At 41.6% G+C, this 14,551-nt stretch overlaps 1 protein-coding gene across 1 annotated transcript in view; it reads right to left on the reverse strand.

Annotated features, from left to right (window-relative positions):
- Positions 1-738: 738 nt before the first annotated feature.
- Positions 739-14,551, reverse strand: part of tafa3a (TAFA chemokine like family member 3a) — a 171,630-nt gene continuing 157,817 nt past the window's right edge. The window contains exon 5 of the mRNA XM_062996603.1: positions 739-1,392. Within this exon, the coding sequence (XP_062852673.1) occupies positions 1,381-1,392 (12 nt within the window). The 3' untranslated portion in view covers positions 739-1,380. The remainder of the gene's footprint in view (positions 1,393-14,551) is intronic.

A 14,551-nucleotide genomic window follows, 5' to 3' on the forward strand; every position in this document is an offset into this window, starting at 1 on the left:
GGTGGACTATTCTCAGTCCAGCAGGGACAGTGAGGTATTTAAAAACTCCATCAGCATTGCTGTGTCTTATCCACTCATACCAGCACAACACACACTAACATACCACCACCATGTCAGTGTCACTGCAGTGCTGAGAATGATCCACCACCCAAATAATATCTGCTCTGTGGTGGTCCTGGGAGAGTCCTGATCATTAAAGAACAGCATGAAAGCAGGCTAAAAGGTATGTAGAGAAACAGATAGACTACAGTCAGTAATTGTAGAACTACAAATTGCTTCTATATGGTAAGTGGAGCTGATAAAATGGACGGTGAGTGTAGAAACAAGGAGGTGGTTTTAATGTTATGGCTGGTCAGTGTATTTCTCCATTACATTTATGTAAATTCCATTCTCCCTCATGTCTTTTATACTTTAAGGGGAAAAAACTGTTCCAGACTCTTTAATAGGTAAACATTAAAGCAGAGTTGAAGGCAATATTTAACTGAACAAGGAGGTTTTCTACTGTCTTGGGAATTATATTTAAAAGCATGAATGCATAAATGTATTTTTCTGCTCTAGTTCCAAAAGCTAATTTTCTTTAAACCAGCAAAGCCTTAAAAGGAACATACAAGTCTACTGATCTAAGAAATGTGTGTTTACTGTCACTTTTGATATTCTTACAAATTGTGAGTACAGGTTTTTCCATAGAGTTACTTTTATTTGAGATAATACTTACATTTTTTACTCAATAGCAGTCACCATTTTTAAACAAACAGCAAATTAGTTTTTGCAAAGCTATATTCATTTTACTAAACTCCAGCCATTATGAATCTCAGTTCTTTTCTGAATACTCATTATGCTTTTTCTGTAATGGCACAAGTTCATTTCAAAACACAAGTGCTCTGGTATCATCCTTAAAAATGAACACCTCACAAAAATCTAAACTCTTCCTTGACGAGAAGAAAAGAACATTGGCATTAAAGGATAAAGAAGGGAACACAACTGGCTCGGGAACACATACACTGTTTTAAAGGGGTCGTGAAAATCCACTGTGGTCTCTAAAAATGAGAATGTCATTGGTAGTTCTGCAGTTTGTCATTGCACATCTGTATTAATCCATAAACTCTTGCTCCGTTTTCAATATGTCGATATCATGTTGAATACATATTATACATGATGGATGTTCTAGTTCAATAGTTATAAAACAGGAAGTTTGGATGGCTGCCCACAGCAGGCAAAGTTCAGTTTTCATTTATAGTTTCCATCTATAAGGGTATCGATATTCCACTGTAGTCCAAAGACTTCATTTCCAATGTCCTCACCCAGGCTTTCCGTCTTAGCTTCTACATTTTTATATCATCTTAGAAAACGATGATGAGTCCCAAACGCTCTTAGCTCAGACTACCGTGTGACCTGGAAAAAAAAGAACAAATGTTAGTAAATTAACAAATATACCCACACATGCTTATAATATAAACCGATTACGCATAACATTATGTCCTAATATTGTGTTGGTCCCCCTTTTGCTGCCAAAACAGCCCTGACCCATCGAAGCATGGACTCCACTAGACCCCTAAAGGTGTGATGTGGTATCTGGCACCAAGATGTTAGCAGCAGATCCTTTAACTCCTGTAAGTTGTGAGGTGGGGCCTCCATGGATCAAACTTGTTTGTCCAGCACATCCCACAGATGCTCGACTGGATTGAGATCTGGGGAATTTGGAGGCCAAGTCAACACCTCAAACTCACTGTTGTGCCCCTCAAACCGTTCCTGAACCTTTTTGCTTTGTGGCAGGGTGCATCATCCTGCTGAAAGAGGCGCCAGCCATCAGGGAATACCGTTTCCATGAAAGTGTGTATATAGTCTGCAACAATGCTGAGGTAGGTGGTACGTGTCAAAGTGACATCCACATGGATGGCAGGATCCAAGGTTTCCCAGTAGAACATTGCCCAAAGCATTACACTGCCTCTGCCGGCTTGCCTTCTTCCCATAGTGCATACTTTTGATAGATACTGACCACTACAGACTGGGAACACCCCACAAGAGCTGCAGTTTTGAAGATGCTCTGACCCAGCCATCTACCATCACAATTTGGCCCTTGTCAAACTCGCTCAAATCCTTACGCTTGTCCATTTTTCCTGCTTCTAACACACCAACTTTGAGGATAAAATGTTCACTTGCTGCCTAATATATCTCACTCACTAACAGGTGCCATGTTAAAGAGATAATCAGTGTTATTCACTTCACCTGTCAATAGTCATATTTTATGCCTGGTTGGTGTACATCAAGGCAATATCATAAACTATTATGGTAAATTGGTCAAATTGGACATTTTTATATTGTTGTTTCATATTTCTGATCACTATTGATCAGTATTAGCCATTTTAAAAAATACATTTATTTTTTGTTTTAAATAATCTCTATGTTTAAAAGACCATGTTTTCACATGTTTTTTTCCACATGTATCAGGATATATCCAGGGCGGCACGGTGGCTAGCACTATGGCCTCACAGCAAGAGGGTCCTGGGTTTGATCCCCAGGCGGGGCAGTCCTGTGTCTACGTGGGTTTCCTTTGGGAGCTCCAGTTTCCTCCCACAGTCCAAAAACATGCAGTCAGGTTAATTGGCAACACTGAATTGCCTATAGGTGAATGGGTGAATGTGTGTGTATGTGTGTCTGCCCTGCCATGGACTGGCACCCCGTCCAGGGTGTTACTGTGTGAGGATATATCCAAATTTGCATGAGACATGAATGCAGAATTCAATTCCTTTCCACAGTAAGAAAATTCCACAGTAAAAAAATGAAATAAATTAATAAAAAACAGTGTTTAATACTTTGACTTTTATTTCATTGCAGACAGTATAAACCTAAGATATTTCATGTTTTGTCTGGTAAACTTCATTTAATGTATTAATAAACATTCATTTCTGCATTTCAGACCTTTAACACATTCCAAAAAAGTTGGGACAGTAAAGCTTTTACCTCTTTGTAATTTTTCACACAAAACCTAAAAGACATTTTGACACCAATACAAGCGATGAAGTGTTTCAAGTGTTATTTTGGGTTTAAAGTGTCTGCAATAAAACAAAAGTCAAAGTGAATCTAAGTATCACTTTTTATTTGCATTTTCCATACTGTCCCAAGTTTTATTCTGATTTGGGGTTGTACATAAGAGGTACTGTGATTACCTGATTTCTGCTTCCTGCTGATTGGCATGGCAAATCAGGCAGAACATGTAGATCATGTATCAGTAGTGCCATCTAATCTAAACTGCAAATGCATTGAAGTCTTTAGAGACTATTTGATCTTTTTTATAGATATTTTATGCATGCGGATACAAGCTCAGCAAATTAACTAATTACATTTATCATCAGACCGTGTGCAGTCTCAACCAGAGCATCAAATATAGAATCTGCAGTCTGTTTCAGTACAGAGATGTGGTGTGTACTTCTGAAAATGTAAATAAACTTACAACTGCATTATCTGAGGATGTTAAACAACCAATTATACGATTTAGATGTTGACCGAACACAATCCATGAGAATCCATGAGATTAAGCGCCAAAAGCCTTGCCTAAGGGCTCAACGGTGGCAACCTGGCAGAAGTGAGCCTTGAATCATTGATCTTCTGATTTCTAGTCCAGTTCCTCAAATGATATTGAGCAGGTGGATTTGATTTTCGTATCAGGAGTGTGTTTGAGTTAATACATTTGCAGACACTATTCACCTATTGTGGTGTTACTGTTTATTAAGTGCTAGCTGTAAATATGAAGAAACCAAATAGTAAGAAATTCTTAATTAAAATAAATTAATAAAGATTAAACTTTTTACATGGTTATGCTAAATAGAAGCATTTTCACTTGTGGCCTCCACTGTATCCGTTATTCACCGATCACCCATAACATTAAAACCACCTCCTTGTTTCTACACTCACTGTCCATTTTATCAGCTCCACTTACCATATAGAAGCACTTTGTAGTTCTACAGTTACTGACTGTAGTCCATCTGTTTCTCTACATACTTTTTTAACCTCCTTTTACTTTGTTCTTCAATGGTCAGGACTCTCCCAGGACCACTACAGAGCAGGTATTATTTAGGTGGTGGGTCATTCTCAGCACTGCAGTGACACTGACATGGTGGTGGTGTGTTAGTGCGTGTTGTGCTGGTATGAGTGGATAAGACACCGCAATGCTGATGGAGTTTTTAAACACCTCACTGTCCCTGCTGGACTGAGAATACATTTACATTTTCGGCATTTAGCAGACGCCTTTATCCAAAGCGACTTACATTACAGTTACAGTATACAGTCTGAGCAATTGAGGGTTAAGGGCCTTGCTCAAGGGCCCAACAGCAGCAACCTGGCAGTGGTGGGGCTTGAACCAGCAACCTTCTGGTTACTAATCCAGCAGTGATGGCATAGTTACCTTTAAAAAGTAACTTAGTTACTTTATTGATTACTTGATTTTAAAAGTAACTTAGTTAGATTACAAGTTACTTCATTAGTTACATTCAGCAGCTGCCATAATGCAACTGGAGCTGCGTAGGCGATTGAAGCGGAATAAGAAACAAGAAAGATAGTGGAAAACTAAGTCCTCTGTTCACAAGTGTAAGTAATTTTTAGAGACAAATAAATAACAAAAAGACGATAAATATCCAAAATTTTGGCAAGTGGGGTTTGTAATGAGTCTGTAACTATGGTGATATTGCGTCATCACGTCCCCACGTGTAGTACGTAGCGGTGTTGTGTGTATACTGCATACTTCTGTACTGAAAGTATGTACTTCTTTACCGGCCGAGTAGTGCATACTTCCTCCAATCTAGTGCATACTCTGTAAGTATGCGATTTCGGACGCAGCTCGTGACTTAATTGTCGCATAGGACAGACGTCACTCTCCGAGACGCAAAAATAGTAACGCACAGTAACTTGGATAAGTAACTTTAATTTGATTACTGGATTGGAAATAGTAACGCGTTAGATTACTTGTTACTGAAAAATGTGGTCAGATTAGAGTAACGCGTTACTAAGTAACGCGTTACTGACATCAGTGTAGTCCAGTACCTTAACCACTAGGCTACTGCTTGGTTGGTTGGTGGAGAATAGTCCACCAACCAAAAATATCCAGCCAACAGCGCCCTGTGTGCAGTGACCTGTGACCACTGATGAAGGTCTAGAAGATGACCAACTCAAACAGCAGCAATAGATGAGCGATCATCTCTGACTTTACATCTACAAGGTGGACCAACTAGGTAGGAGTGTCTAATAGAGTGGACAGTAAGTGGACACAGTGTTTAAAAACTCCAGCAGCACAACACACACTAACACACCACCACCATGTCATTGTCACTGCAGTGCTGAGAATCATCCACCACCTAAATAATACCTGCTCTGTGGTGGTCTTGTGGGGGTCCTGACCATTGAAGCACAGAGTAACAGCAGGTTAAAAAAGTATGTAGAGACACAAATAGACTACAGTCAGTAACTGTAGAACTACAAAGTGCTTCTTTATGGTAAGTGGAGCTGAAAAAATGGACAGTGAGTGTAGAAACAAGGAGGCGGTAGTGTATATTGTAACATTAATATAGTCAAGGTAGAAGTTAAGATAGTGAATCGTGTAATTTTGTTCTCTTTTTAGCTTTTCACCATAAGTGAACTTAAACATCAGGTAAAAAATAGACTTTTATACTTTTAAATTTTAATATTAGATCTACAGTGTAGCACCAGTAACTACAGCGATTTTTATGAGTAGACTCGATAGGAAGTCATACCAAATTGTTCTGTTCATTAGTATTCATACAGATTTTTCAGAGAGAACAGACTGCAAAAGTCCTGTCTGTCATGAACATCATGTCCTTCTCACCTGCACTTTCCTCATTATTTAAGCCGTAAGTGCTCCCGTTAAAGCCTTTTTGCTAGGAAGGAGGTGTTAGTACTGGGGTTAACTCGTTCTCACACCCCTCTCTGCGTCAGCACCTATCAGCCTCATTAACTCCAGCAGCTCTTCCAGCTCAGCGACTGTGGCCTGAAATAACACTGTGGAGCGTGCCAGGGTAGAGGTGAGAGCTCCGCTGGGCCTTAGAGCCTTTAGCATGCTGGTCTGGTCTTGCTCCAGCTCCATGACACTCGAATGGGCTGGGAGATGGGTGGTGGGGGGGGTTAGAGGGGTGTCGGCGTGGGCCGAGGTTAGGGCATGTCTCTCCATCGGAGGATGATGCCATGTTGCTCTGCTTCTTAGGGAATCCCAGTGTAATCTACACTTCCAAATCAAAGGCAGCAGGTGCCAGAGGGTGTGATGAAGAGGAGGAAGGCGTTCGGCTGCCTCATGTAATGCTTCATGACTTCTACCATGAAGATGGCTGTGGGGGCTCAGCGGTTAAGATACTGGTCTATCAATCAGACGGTTGGGAGCTCAAGTCACACCATAATAAAGCTTTAAATCCTGAAAAATCTACTGTAGATTCTGTATACTGTAGCCAATAGGCATAATTGGCTGTGCCTGAGGGAGGAATTTCAACAGGTTGTCACTGTCAGTCTAGAAATGTGTTACTCTTCATGATATGTCACAGTCTACCACCGATTACAGACAGACAGTGTAATAGTCAGCAGCTCTTCTGCACCAGTGTGCGGGTGGTGCAGGAGTCTAGGGAACTGGACAGTGGTAGCATGATGGTTGAGGTACTGGACTAGTAATCAGAAGGTTGCTTGTTCTTGCCCCACTACTGAAAAGTTGCCACAGTTGGGTCCCTCAGAAAGTCCCTTTACCCACAATAGCTTGCATGGTATTTGTTCATAATTTTATAAATAATAAGAAGGGTGGCACGGTGGCTCAGTGGGTAGCACTGTCGCCTCACAGCAAGAAGGTCCTGGGTTAGATCCCCAAGTGTGGTGGTCCGGGTCCATTCTGTATGGAGTTTGCATGTTCTCCCTGTGTCTGTGTGGGTTTCCCCCGGGGCTCCAGTTTCCTCCCACAGTCCAAAAACATGCAAGTGAGGTGCTGAAGATACAAAATTGTCCATGACTGTGTTTGACAATAAAACCTGTAAACTGATTAATCTTGTGTAATGAGTAACTACCTGTACTTTCATGGATGTAACCAAAGTGTGTAAAACATGACTTTAAAATCCTAATAAAAAAATAAAAAAATAATAGGAATTTATAAGAATTGAATAAAAGAACCGTGTCTGCTTCAGGCACTGCCAATTATGCCCGCTAGATGACGCCCAGCCGACCGGTAGCAATGTAGAGTTTCAAACCAAGGAGTTTTGAATCTCAGCGCTGGTGTGCAAGCAGAATATCCCGCTGCGCCACCTGGACGCCTACAAACTTTATTTCTAGACTAATTTTTAATGTGTAAGGTGCAGCATCAAATGTCACATGTTTCTTTCAGGACATTCTCAGTTATATACAGATTTCTGAGGACCTTGGATGTCAAAGAAGACAAACAAATGAATCCCTGACCAAATCTAAACTTTCACTCAAAGCCCAGAAAACCAAGCTGGACATTGTAAAAAGAACCAGTTCACTGCAGAAGACAATTATGCTTAAAGGTAAAAGGGGAAGAGGACGGCCAACAAAAAGATGGATGTATACAATTAGAGGAACAATGAATAAGCTGTTAAGAAGCCTGACAATCCAAACAGAAGACAAGATGTGCTGGAGAAACACTGTTCGTATATTTGTCAGGAGTTGGAATCAACTTGAAGACACTTTGTTACTTATAATAAATGTGTTTTATTTGAAGTTTTTAAAACGTAATACTTAATAATAAATTATAAATACTTACTTAATATAAATAAAAATGTGACAAGATATTTCATGTTTTATCTGTTCAACTTCATTTCATTTGTTAATATACCTCTATTCCTGCATTTCAGGCCTGCAACACATTCCAAAAAAAGTTGGGACGAGGGCAATTAAGGGCTAGTAATGAGGTGAAAAAACTAAATAATGATGTGATTCCAAACAGGTGATGTCAACAGGTGATTGTAATCATGGTTTGGTACAAAAGCAGCATCCAGGAAAGGCTGAGTCTATGATGAGCAAAGATGATCAGAGGATCCCCAATTTGTCAATAAATGTGCGAGAAAATGATTGAAATGTTTAAAAACCATGTACCTCAAAGAAAGATTGTAAGGGATTTGCATATTTCTTCCTCTACAGTGCATAATATCATTGAACGATTCAGGGAATCGAAAGGAATTTCAGTGTGTAAAGGCCAAGGGCGCAAGCTTAAGCTGAACACCTGTGATCTTTGATACCTCAGACGGAACTGCATCAAGAACCGCCACTCAACAATAGCTGATATAACCACATGGGTGAGGGATTACTTTGGTAAACCTTTGTCAAGCACTACAATACAAAGTTACATGCACAAATGCCACTTAAAACTTTACTGTGCAAAAAAGAAGCCTTATGTTAACCATGTCCAGAAGTGGCGTCGACTTCTCTGGGCTCGGAGGCATCTAGGATGGACCATCACACAGTGGAAATGTGTATTGTGGTCAGATGAATCAGCATTCCAGGTCTTTTTTGGAAAAAAATGGACGCCGTGTGCTCCGGACCAAAGATAAAAAGGACCATCCAGACTGTTTTTAGCAACAAGTCCGAAAGCCAGGATCTGTCATGGTATATAACTGTCTCAGTGCCCTTGGCAAAGGTCATTTACACTTCTGTGATGGCAGCATTAATGCAGAAAAGTACATTAAGATCTTAGAGCAACATGTGCTGCCTTCAAGACGTCATCTATTCTAGGGACGTCCATGCATTTTTCATCAAGACAATGCAAAACCACATGTTGCACACATTACAAAGGCATGGCTGCGGAAGAAGAGGGTACGGGTACTGGACTGGCCTGCCTGCCTGCAGTCCCCAAAAAGCTGAAACACTAAATCACTTGGTATCATCGGTGCCAAAACGTCTTTTAAGTGTGGTGAAAAGGAATGGCAACATTACAAAGTGGTAAATGCTTTACTGTCCCAACTTTTTTTGGAATGTGTTGCAGGCCTGATGCAGGAATGGATGTTTATTAATAAATGAAATGAAGTTGACCAGACAAAACATGACATATCTCAGGTTCATCCTGTCTGCAATCAAATGAAAGTCAAAGTAAATGTAAGGAACTCTGTGTTTTTTTTATTATTTGCATTTTGCTGTCCCAACTTTTTCTGAGTTGGGGTTGGGAATATTTTTCTAGCTGTGAGTATGCAGAGATTTATTGGTCTGTGATAGACAAGGTCCCTATACAGGGTCTATTTCTGCCCAGTCTTCAATAGTAAAATGCTTCTGAATCCAACCAGTCTATAACTTGGTGACACATCTGGGATTCCTCAGCGCTGCTGTAAAAGAGGATCGTGTGAAGACTTGGAGAGTTCCGAAATCAAAAGCAGCCAGTTTTGAGCGGAACTCGCCACACCTCGGAGGCATGCCTGCCATTGACGTGTGGGTGTGAGTGTGCTAGCATGCATTATTGAAGGGACTAAAGTGAAAAAGTGCTGCCTTATGATGGCCCCCACTGTCCTATGAATAATAGAAGAAACTGACTGAAACGCAGGCATCTGGTTTGTCAGACTCCGAGGGCTATGAGTAGAGCACTTCAGCATTAAGAGGTGCATGCTATCACACAGGCATGTATGCTTTAGAAATAGCTTAGCATACAAACATACAAACAACACAAGACTCCGTTCACATCTGGTTGTCTCGTGTACATGTTGTACTTACATTTGTATCTGCAGTTTTATGTTTTATTGGTGGCCGAAAATTAGGGTTTGCGTGTGTATGTGTTAATATACACTGATCAGCCATAACATTAAAACCACCTCCTTGTTTCTACACTCACTGTCCATTTTATCAGCTCCAATTACCATATAGAAGCACTTTGTAGATCTACAATTACTGATTGTAGTCCATCTGTTTCCATGCTGTTCTTCAATGGTCAGGACCCCCACAGGACCACTACAGAGTAGGTATTATTTGGGTGGTGGGTCATTCTCAGCACTGCAGTGACACTGACTGGTGTGTTAGTGTGTGTTGTGCTGGTATGAGTGGATCAGACACAGAAATGCTGATGGAGTTTTAAACACATCACTGTCCCTGCTGGACTGAGAATAGTCCACCAACCAAAAACATATTCAGCCAACAGCACCCCGTGGGCAGCATCCTGTGACCACTGATGAAGGTCTAGAAGATGACCAACTCAAACAGCAGCAATAGATGAGCGATCGTCTCTGACTTTACATCTACAAGATGGACCAACTAAGTAGTAGTGTCTAATAGAGTGGACAGTGAGTGGACACGATATTTAAAAACTCCATGTCATTGTTACTGCAGTGCTGACAATGATCCACCACTTAAATAATACCTGCTCTGTGGTGGTCCCGACCATTGAAGAACATGGTGAAAACAGGTTAAAAATGTATGTAACCTACAAAGTGCTTCTATATGGTAAGTGGAGCTGATAAAATGGACAGTGAGTGTAGACACAGGTTTTAATGTTATGGCCGATCGGTATATACGTATATACTGTACAGTATATATATACAGTGTATCACAAAAGTGAGTACACCCCTCACATTTCTGCAAATATTTCATTATATCTTTTCATGGGACAACACTATAGACATGAAACTTGGATATAACTTAGAGTAGTCAGTGTACAACTTGTATAGCAGTGTAGATTTACTGTCTTCTGAAAATAACTCAACACACAGCCATTAATGTCTAAATGGCTGGCAACATAAGTGAGTACACCCCACAGTGAACATGTCCAAATTGTGCCCAAAGTGTCAATATTTTGTGTGACCACCATTATTATCCAGCACTGCCTTAACCCTCCTGGGCATGGAATTCACCAGAGCTGCACAGGTTGCTACTGGAATCCTCTTCCACTCCTCCATGATGACATCACGGAGCTGGTAGATGTTAGACACCTTGAACTCCTCCACCTTCCACTTGAGGATGCGCCACAGGTGCTCAATTGGGTTTAGTCCATCACCTTTACCTTCAGCTTCCTCAGCAAGGCAGTTGTCATCTTGGAGGTTGTGTTTGGGGTCCCAGTTTTCGAAGGGAGGGGATCATGCTCTGTTTCAGAATGTCACAGTACATGTTGGAATTCATGTTTCCCTCAATGAACTGCAGCTCCCCAGTGCCAGCAACACTCATGCAGCCCAAGACCATGATGCTACCACCACCATGCTTGACTGTAGGCAAGATACAGTTGTCTTGGTACTTCTCACCAGGGCGCCGCCACATATGCTGGACACCATCTGTATATGGCTGTTTGACTGTTTTTCTCAGCTGTTTCTGTTGTAGTTAATGACTGTGTTTCAAACTACATATAAAAATCATGATCATTATTACCTGGTATATATAATTGGTTAGTCATACACCTGACTAAAATTCTACTAAATCCTTGACTTTGTGCAGGTGTACCTAGAAGAATTGATCCTGTTTTGAAGGTAAATCATTGAATTCAGGTTTTCCAATCACTTCCATGGCCACATGTGTATAAAACCAAGCACCTAGGCATGCTTCTACAAACATTTGTGAAAGAATGGGTCGCTCTCAGGAGCTCAGTGAATTCCAGCATGGTACAGTGATAAGATGCCACCTGTGCAACAAGTCCAGTCGTGAAATTTCCTCACTACTGAATAGTCCACAGTCAACTGTCAGTGGTATTATAACAAAGTGGAAGTGATAGGGAATGACAGCAACTCAGCCATGAAGTAGTAGCCATGTAAAATGACAGAGCGGGGTCAGCGGATGCTGAGGTGCATAGTGCACAGAGGTCGCCAACTTTCTGCGGAATCAATCGCTACAGACCTCCAAACTTCATGTGGCCTTCAGATTAGCTCAAGAACAGTGTGTAGAGAGCTTCATGGAATAGGTTTCCATGGCCAAGCAGCTGCATCCAAACCTTACATCACCAAGCGCAATGCAAAGCGTCAGATGCAGTGGTGTAAAGCACGCCGCCACTGGACTCTAGAGCAGTGGAGACGTGTTCTCTGGAGTGACAAATCATGCTTCTCTGTCTGGCAATCCGATGGATGAGTCTGGGTTTGGCGGTTGCCAGGAGAACGGTACTTGTCTGACTACATTGTGCCAAGTGTAAAGTTTGGTGGAGGAGGGATTATGGTGTGGGGTTGTTTTTCAAGAGTTGGGCTCGGCCTCTCAGGTCCAGTGAAAGGAACTCTTAATGCTTTAGCGTACCAAGAGATTTTGGACCATTTCATGCTCCCAACTTTGTGGGAACAGTTTGGGGATGCCCCTTCCTGTTCCAACATGACTGCGCACCAGTGCACAAAGCAAGGTCCATAAAGACGTGGATGAGCGAGTTTGGTGTGGAAGAACTTGACTGGCCTGCACAGAGTCCTGACCTCAACCTGATAGAACACCTTTGGGATGAATAAGAGCGGAGACTGCGAGCCAGGCCTTCTCGTCCAACATCAGTGTCTGACCTCACAAATGTGCTTCTGAAAGAATGGTCAAAAATTCCCATAAACACACTCCTAAACCCTGTGGAAAGCCTTCCCAGAAGAGTTGAAGCTGTTATAGCTGCAAAGGGTGGGCCGACATCATATTAAACCCTATGGATTAAGAATGGGAGTCACTCAAGTTCATATGTGTGTGAAGGCAGACGAGCGAATAATTTTGGCAATATAGTGTATCTGTCACGCTTTAAGCCTCCCTGTGCTCTAGTGTGCCACGCCCTTCTCTCCCCAGTCTCCAGCCAGCCTCCCTCTCCTGATTGGTTAGCTGGGGCTAATTAGCCCCGGCTGCCTGTATTTAGGAGAGGATCAGGGAAAGGCTGGTTGGAGACTATTCTGTGGTAACTCTGTTTGTTATGGTTTCTGTTTGGTTTAGCCCTTGATTCTGATTCCTACCTGCTCTGCTCCGTCCCATCCGGTCTGTTCATTCTGTTTTGGTTTTGTTCTATGTTCCTGTCTAGTTAGTTCATGTTCTAGTAACCTGTTTAATCTTTGTTTAGCCTGTCTGTTTAGCCTGTTGGTTCGCCCTGTTAGTCATTTAAGTCCTGTTTGCCTTTAGTCCTGTCTAGTTCTTGTTTAGCTTAGGGTTTAGGTTCGTGTTTGTATAGTTAGCATTTAGCTTAGCTTAGGTCACGTATTTGTTGGTTTTGTTTGTGTGATCTTTTGTCTTTATTGTTATTAAATATATCAGTTTATACATCTCTGCGTGTGTGTGCGCCCCTCCTGTCAGTCTAGCCCACTTACCGTTACAGTATCTATTTGAAGGATTTTAAATCTAATTTGAAAACTGTATTGACAAACTGAACCTATAAACTCACTTAACTGAACCTATTTTTTTTTAATAGAGAGCCAGTCCCAGACCCTCAACTCTGGCCCATTGTTTTGCACTTCTTGTTGTGTATTGTCCCCTTAGCCCTGTGTTTGGCCTCCATCATCTTAGCCTTTACCACTGTGATCATTTCATCACCATGGTTCACTTCATCCTGACACAGACCCTGGCCTCATTCTTACAGACCAGCAGGAAACCAATGATGGATTTCAATCATCAGTTACAACTAATACCGGTGGCTTTCAAATCCAGAAATGACATGTTCTGTCAGGAGTTCTGACCTCCAACTAACAAAAAAAAAAGCCAACTTAACTGGGAATTCACATAAGGAAACTCCTGGTGGTGTTTTAAACCCCAGGATAGGTGTATGACTTCATACACTGATCAGCCATAACATTAAAACCACCTCCTTGTTTCTACACTCACTGCCCATTTAATCAGCTCCACTTACCTTACTAACTGTAGTCCATCTGTTTCTCTACATATCTTTAAAACCTGCTTTCACCCTGTTCTTCAATGGTCAGATACACAACAGGACCACCACACAGCACTACAGTGACAATGACATGGTGGTGGTGTGTTAGTGTGTGTTGTGCTGGTATGAGTGGATCAGACACGGCAGCGCTGCTGGAGTTTTTAAATACTGTGTCCATTCACTGTCCACTCTTAGACACTCCTACCTAGTTGGTCCACCTTGTAGATGTCAGAGACGATCGCTCATCTATTGCTGCCGTTTGAGTTGGTCATCTTCTAGACCTTCATCAGTGGTAACAGGATGCCGCACACAGGGCGCTGTTGGCTGGATATATTTGGTTATATATTTATATATATAAATTCTCAGTCCAGCAGGGACAGTGATGTGTTTAAAAACTCCATCAGCGCTGCTGTGTCTTATTCACTCATACCAGCACAACACACACTAACACACCACCACCATGTCAGTGTCACTGCAGTGCTGAGAATGATCCACCACCTAAATAATACCTGCTCTGTAGCGGTCCTGGGAGAGTCCTGACCATTGAAGAACAGCATGAAAGGGGACTAACAAAGCATGCAGAGAAACAGACGGACTACAGTCAGTAATTGTAGAACTACAAAGTGCTCCTATATGGTAAGTGAAGCCGATAAAATGGACAGTGAGTGTAAAAACAAGGAGGTGGTTTTTATGTTATGGCTAATCAGTGTATTGTTGCTGAAAGCTTGTTGAAAAGCATCTCTTCTAAACAAAACCCAAATCATCTGGGTTAAAATGTAGTGGGACATC

The sequence above is a fragment of the Trichomycterus rosablanca genome, chromosome 6 (genome assembly GCF_030014385.1).
Source record: "Trichomycterus rosablanca isolate fTriRos1 chromosome 6, fTriRos1.hap1, whole genome shotgun sequence".
In the NCBI taxonomy this organism is placed as follows: Eukaryota; Metazoa; Chordata; class Actinopteri; order Siluriformes; family Trichomycteridae; genus Trichomycterus; species Trichomycterus rosablanca.